A 7500-nucleotide genomic window follows, 5' to 3' on the forward strand; every position below is an offset into this window, starting at 1 on the left:
AGGATCCCGGACAGATCCCTCTCCAGACTGGGAGACTCTCAGTCCCCCTGTGCTGGGAGTGTGTCTCCATGAACCTTGGGTTGAGGGACAGTTGAGTTGTTGCCGGACAGACTGTCCGTGGGGTAATACCTGAGCTCTCTGTCCTTTGGCTCTGGGACATGAAGTAGTGCAGACATCTCCTCCCACAGCGAGTCTCACAACAGCGCATCCACTTGTCACACCCAGCATCCTCCTCACAGGGCTGACTCCTATTCATCCTGCACACCCCATCCACGCTGGAAACTTCTGGACAGCTCCAGGAGCTCCCCTCTAGGGAAAGAACAGATTGGGTTAGAGGTGGGGACAGGAGAGAGGGAGGGAGAGAGAGAGAGGAACAGAGGGAGGGAGAGAGAGAAGGAGAGGGAGAGAGAGAGAGAGAGAGACAGGGAGAGGGACGGAGAGAGAGAGAGAGAGGGAGAGAGGGAGGGAGAGAGAGAGGGAGAGGGAAAGAGAGAGAGAGACAGGGAGAGAGAGATAGGGAGACAGAGAGAGACAGAGAGAGAGGGAGAGGGAGAGAGAGAGACAGGAAGAGGGAGTGAGAGAGAGAGACAGAGAGAGGGAGAGAGGGAGTGAGAGAGAGAAATGGAGAGAGGGAGTGAGAGGGAGAGACAGAGAGAAACAGAGAGAGAGACAGAGAGAGAGAGAGAGACAGAAAGAGAGAGACAGAGCGAAAGAGAGAGGGAGTGAGAGAGAGAGACTGAGAGAGAGACACAGAGAGAGAGACAGAGACAGAGAGAGAGAGACAGAGAGCGAGAGCGAGAGAGAGAGAGAGACAGAGATGGACAGAGACAGACAGAGACAGAGAGACAGAGAGAGACGGTGACAGAGAGAGAGAGAGACAGAGAGAGAGTGAAATAGAGATTGAAGCAGGGATGGAAACAGAGAGACAGACAGAGAAAGACTCAGAGAGAGAAAGTAACAGAGAGAGAGACACAGAGAGACAGAGAGAAAGAGAGAGAGATTCAAAGCAGAAACAGAGAGACATAGAGAGAGAGGGTGAGAGATAGAGTGAGACAGAATGAGAGACAGTAACAGAGAGATAGAGAGAGAGGGTGAGAGACAGAGAGAGACAGAACGAGAGACAGTAACAGAGAGACAGAGAGAGAGGGAGAGAGACAGACAGAGAGATTCAGAAAAGCCCCAGTCTGGACATGTACAGACCTGTAGAGGACACACTGATACTGGACCAGGAACTCCCTCCATGGGACTTGGGGAAGAATGAAGGGACACATCGTTTCTCACAGCTTGCATCACAACAGCTTAGGGAACCATTGCAATCTGCATCCGACTCACAAACCTTCCCAAAGGTGCAGTTACACACAGGGAGCAGCTGCTCAGGACGGGGACACTGTCCATCATCTACAGGAGAGAGAGAGAGAGAGAGGAGAGCAGGAGTTAGACACAAGGGAAAGCTCCCTCTATACAGACCAGTCAAACATTCCCAGGACAGGTACAGCACGGGGTTAGATACAGAGTAAATCTGCCTCAACACTGTCCCCATCAAACACTCCCAGGACAGGTACAGCATGGGGTTAGATACAGAGTAAATCTCCCTCTACACTGTCCCCATCAAACACACCCAGGACAGGTACAGCACGGGGTTAGATACAGAGTAAATCTCCCTCTACACCGTCCCCATCAAACACTCCCAGGACAGGTACAGCACGGGGTTAGATCCAGAGTAAATCTCCCTCTACACTGTCCCCATCAAACACTCCCAGGACAGGTACAGCACGGGGTTAGATACAGAGTAAAGCTCCCTCTACACTGTCCCCATCAAACACTCCCAGGACAGGTACAGCAAATGGTAAGATATAGAGAAAAGCTCCCTCTACACTGTCCAGATCAAACACTCCCAGGACAGGTACAGCACGGGGTTAGATACAGAGTAAAGGAAACTCCACACTGTCCCCATCAAACACTCCCAGGACAGGTACAGCACGGGGTTAGATACAGAGTAAACCTCCCTCTACACCATCCCCATCAAACATTCCCAGGACAGGTACAGCACGGGGTTAGATACAGAGTAAATCTCCCTCTACACTGTCCCCATCAAACACTCCCAGGACAGGTACAGCACGGGGTTAGATACAGAGTAAATCTCCCTCTACACTGTCCTCATCTAACACTCCCAGGACAGGTATAGCACGGGGTTAGATACAGAGTAAAGCTGCCTCTACACCGTCCCAATCAAACACTCCCAGGACAGGTACAGCACGGGGTTAGATACAGAGTAAATCTCCCTCTACACTGTCCTCATCTAACACTCCCAGGACAGGTATAGCACGGGGTTAGATACAGAGTAAAGCTGCCTCTACACCGTCCCAATCAAACACTCCCAGGACAGGTACAGCACGGGGTTAGATACAGAGTAAATCTCCCTCTACACCGTCTCCATCAAACACTCCCAGGACAGGTACAGCACGGGCTTAGATACAGAGTAAAGCTCCCTCTACACTGTCCCCATCAAACACTCCCAAACAGGTACAGCACGGGGTTAGATACAGAGTAAATCTCCCTCTACACTGTCCCCATCAAACACTCCCAGGACAGGTACAGCATCATTTGGACACTGAGTGAAGATCTGAACTCACCTCCTCTGAAACTCCTGATGACACATCGGGCTCCACACGGAGTTAGACAGCATGTCTGCCACTTCCCACACTCCCTCTCGCTCTGACACTCCTTCCCCAGCGTTGAATTACACACGTAGCTCAGTTGCCGGGGACTGGAACACTCTCCAGGCTTCTCACCTACAGAGGAGAACAGTCGGACAAGAGGGTCAGTTCACCCAGGAAGGGAGATGAGCTGCACAATTCCCCACGGGAATTCTCTTCATGTCTTCAATCCTTCTGTGTCCTTGACATACCATTGGATTCCTGGTGCCCATTTTCTTCTGTTCTCTGGACCACGAATCAGGGACATCGCAGGATCCAAAGCTCAGTGTGTGTGTGATCCTCGATATTCTCCATCCTGACAGAGTCATTCCCATCTCACTCACCCATTCATCCAATTCAACCCCACTCACAGGTTATCCCGTTGTTCCACATCACTCCCACATCACTGCCAAATAACTCCCCCACCATTCCCAACTCAATCCCCCATCACTCCCACATCAATCCCCCATCATTCTTAAATTACTCCCTCATCAATCCCAGCTCACTACCCCATCACTCACAGCTCAATCCCCCATCACTCCCAGCTCAGTCTCCCATCACTCCCAGCTCAATCCCCCATCACTCCCAGCTCACTCCCCCAACACTCTCAAATTACTCCCCCATCACTCCCAGCTCACTCCCCCATCACTCCCAGCTCAATCCCCCATCACTCCCAGCTCACTCCCCCAACACTCTCAAATTACTCCCCCATCACTCCCAGCTCACTTTCCCATCACTCCCAATTTACTCCCCCATCACTCCCAGCTCACTACCCCATCACTCCCAGCTCACTACCCCATCACTCCCAGCTCACTCCCCCTTCATTCTTAAATTACTCCCCCATCACTCCCAGCACACAGCCCCATCACTCCCAGCTCACTCCCCCATCACTCCCAGCACACAGCTCCATCACTCCCAGCTCACTGCCCCCAACACTCTCAAATTACTCCCCCATCACTCCCAGCTCACTCCCCCATCGCTCCCAGTTCACTCCCCCATCACTCCCAACTCAATCCCCCATCACTCCCAGCTCACTCCCCCATCACTCCCAGCTCACTCCCCAACACTCTCAAATTACTCCCCCATCACTCCCAGCTCATTCCCCATAACTCCCAGCTCACTCCCCCATTATTCCCAGAGCACACCCAGCTCACAACGCCATCACGACCAGCTCAATCCACAATAACTGCCCCATCACTCCCAGCTCACTCCACCATGAATGCCAACCCAAACCCCCATCAATCCCTGCCCATACCACTTTCACTAAAGGACCACATAACTATCACTCACTTCCAAACCCAGAGCATTCAACATCAACCTGTCAATTACTCTCAGCCAACTCACCGATCACTGCCAGGCCAGTCCTGAATCTAACCCAGGACACTGCCTGCAGTCAAGAGGCTAACAGTCTCTACCCTCTGCAGTCTAGGGTCTATCAGTTTCTACCCTCTGCAGTCTAGGGACTATCAGTCTCTACCCTCTGAAGTCTCGGGTCTATCAGACTATCCCTCTGCAGTCTAGTGTCTATCAGTTTCTACCCTCTGCAGTCTTGGGTCTATCAGTCACTACCCTCTGCAGTCTAGTGTCTATCCGTCTCTACCCTCTGAAATCTCGGGTCTATCAGACTTTCTCTCTGCAGTCTCGGGTCTATCAGTCTCTACCCTCTGAAGTCTCGGGTCTATCAGACTTTCCCTCTGCAGTCTCAGGTCTATCAGTTTCTACCCTCTGCAGTTTAGTGTCTATCAGTCTCTACCCTCTGAAGTCTCGGGTCTATCAGACTTTCCCTTTGCAGTCTTGGGTCTATCAGTCTCTAACCTCTGAAGTCTCGAGTCTATCAGACTTTCCCTCTGCAGTCTAGGGTCTATCAGTCTCTACCCTCTGCAGCCTAGGGTCTATCAGTCTCTACCCTCTGCAGTCTAGTGTCTATCAGTCTCTACCCTCTGAAGTCTCGGGTCTATCAGACTTTCCCTCTGCAGTCTAGGGTCTATCAGTCTCTACCCTCTGCAGTCTAATGTCAAACAGTCTCTACCCTCTGCAGTCTAGTGTCTATCAGTCTCTACCCTCTGCAGTCTATGGCCTATCAGTCTCTACACTTTGCAGTCTAGGGGCTATCAGTCTCTACACTCTGAATGCTAAGGTAAATGAGTCTCTACCATCTGCAGTCTAGGCTCTATCAGTCTCTAACCTCTGCAGTCCAGGGTCTATCAGTCGCTACATTCTGCAGTCTAGGGTCTATCAGTTTCTAACCTTTGCATTCTAGGGTCTATCAGTCTCTACCCTCTGCAGTCTAGGTTCTATCAGTCTCTACCCTCTGCAGTCTAGGGTGTACCAGTCTCTACCCTCTGCAGTATAGGGTGTATCAGTCTCTAAAATCTGCAGTCTAGGGTCTATCAGTCTCTACCCTCTGCAGTCTAGGGTGTATCAGTCTCTAAAATCTGCAGTCTAGGGTCTATCAGTCTCTACCTTCTGCAGTCTTGGGTCTATCAGTCTCTATAGTCTGCAGTCTAGGGTCTATCAATCTCTAACCTCTGCAGTCTAGGGTCTATCAGTCTCTACACTCTGCAGTCTAGGGTATATCAATCTCTACCCTCTGCAGTCTAGGGTGTATCAGTCTCTACTCTCTGCAGTCTAGGGTGTATCAGTCTCTACCCTCTGCAGTCTAGGGTCAATCAGTTTCTAACCTCTGCTTTCTAGCATCTATCAGTCTCTTCCCGCTGCAGTCTTGATTCTATCAGTCTCTACCCTCTGCAGTCTAGTGTCAATCAGTCTCTACAGTCTGCAGTCTAGGGTCTATCAGTCTCTACCCTCTGCACTCTAGGGTCTATCAGTCTCTACGCTCTGCAGTCTAGGGACTATCAGTCTCTAACCTCTGCAGTCTAGAGTCTATCAATCTCTTCCCGCTGCAGTCTAGTTTCTAACCGTCTCTACCCTCTGCAGTCTAGGGTCTATCAGTCTCTACACTCTGCACTCTCTGGTTTACAGGGTGTGTTCTCCAGACGGCTGCTGTCTCACTACCTCAGTTGGGTACTCTAGGACGTCTCTTGGAGACGTTCTCACCTTGTGTGAAAGCGTAGACACATTTCTTGCCACATCCAATATCACAGCACTGTTTCTGGAAACTGCAATCATCATCCTCCTTACAGGCCTGACTGAAGTTTCTCTTGCACAGAATCGAGACTTTGGAAATTTCCGGGCATTTCTTAGGCAGCACTAATAATAATCGAAATTCAAATCAGAGAAACGTTTGAATTGTTAAATATCCCAAAATAACAGTTACAGAGTAAAACTCCCCCAAATCCATCCCAAAAAAACCACTACCAGGACAGGTACAGCACGGGGTTAGATACAGAGTAAATCTCCCTCTACACATTCCCCATCAAACACTCACAGGACAGGTACAGCACGGGGTTAGATACAGAGTAAATCTCCCTCTACACTGTCCCCATCAAACACTCCCAGGACAGGTACAGCACGGGGTTAGATACAGAGTAAATCTCCCTCTACACTGTCCCCATCAAACACTCCCAGGACAGGTACAGCACGGGGTTAGATACAGAGTAAACCTCCCTCTACACTGTCCCCATCAAACACTCCCAGGACAGGTACAGCACGCGGTTAGATACAGAGTAAAGCTCCCTCTACACTGTCCCCATCAAACACTCCCAGGACAGGTACAGCACGGGGTTAGTTACAGAGTAAATCTCCCTCTACACTGTCCCCATCAAACACTCCCAGGACAGGTACAGCACGGGGTTAGATACAGAGTAAATCTCCTCTACACTGTCCCCATCAAACACTCCCAGGACAGGTACAGCACGGGGTTAGATACAGAGTAAATCTCCCTCTACACTGTCCCCATCAAACACTCCCAGGACAGGTACAGCACGGGGTTAGATACAGAGTAAAGCTCCCTCAAACCATCCCCATCAAACACTCACAGGACAGGTACAGCACGGGGTTAGATACAGAGTAAATCTCCCTCTACACCGTCCCCATCAAACACTCCCAGGACAGGTACAGCACGGGGTTAGATACAGAGTAAAGCCCCCTCTACACTGTCCCCATCAAACACTCCCAGGACAGGTACAGCACGGGGTTAGATACAGAGTAAATCTCCCTCTACACTGTCCCCATCAAACACTCCCAGGAGATTTACAGCACAGGGTTAGATACAGAGTAAATCTCCCTCTACACTGTCCCCATCAAACACTCCCAGGAGATTTACAGCACGGGGTTAGATACAGAGTAAATCTCCCTCTACACTGTCCCCATCAAACACTCCCAGGACAGGTACAGCACGGGGTTAGATACAGAGTAAATCTCCCTCTACACTGTCCCCATCAAACACTCCCAGGAGATTTACAGCACAGGGTTAGATACAGAGTAAATCTCCCTCTACACTGTCCCCATCAAACACTCCCAGGAGATTTACAGCACGGGGTTAGATACAGAGTAAATCTCCCTCTACACTGTCCCCATCAAACACTCCCAGGACAGGTACAGCACGGGGTTAGATACAGAGTAATGCTCCCTCTACACTGTCCCCATCAAACACTCCCAGGACAGGTACAGCACGGGGTTAGATACAGAGTAAAGCTCCCTCTACACCGTCCCCATCAAACACTCCAAGGACAGGTACACCATGGGGTTAGATACAGACTAAAGCTGCCTCTTCACTCTCCCCATGTGCCCACGATCTTGTTGCTCAGTGTCTCTGGGACTATCTCCATGAGTCTGTATCTGCCGCTCTCCGATTGTTCCTCACATTTATTGATGAAGGTTGGTACACATTTCATTCCACAGC

At 50.5% G+C, this 7500-nt stretch overlaps 1 protein-coding gene across 1 annotated transcript in view; it reads right to left on the reverse strand.

Moving 5' to 3' along the window:
* LOC121275044 (cysteine-rich, acidic integral membrane protein-like) overlaps nt 1-7500 on the reverse strand; it is a gene marked incomplete at its 3' end in the record, with an annotated part of 144281 nt that overhangs the window by 111377 nt on the left and 25404 nt on the right. The window contains exons 11-12 of the mRNA XM_041182435.1: nt 5754-5906; nt 2634-2792 (exon numbers count right to left, since the gene is read on the reverse strand). Of these exons, the coding sequence (XP_041038369.1) occupies nt 2634-2792; nt 5754-5906 (312 nt within the window). The remainder of the gene's footprint in view (nt 1-2633; nt 2793-5753; nt 5907-7500) is intronic.

The sequence above is a fragment of the Carcharodon carcharias genome, assembly GCF_017639515.1.
Source record: "Carcharodon carcharias isolate sCarCar2 chromosome 40 unlocalized genomic scaffold, sCarCar2.pri SUPER_40_unloc_7, whole genome shotgun sequence".
NCBI lineage: Eukaryota > Metazoa > Chordata > Chondrichthyes > Lamniformes > Lamnidae > Carcharodon > Carcharodon carcharias.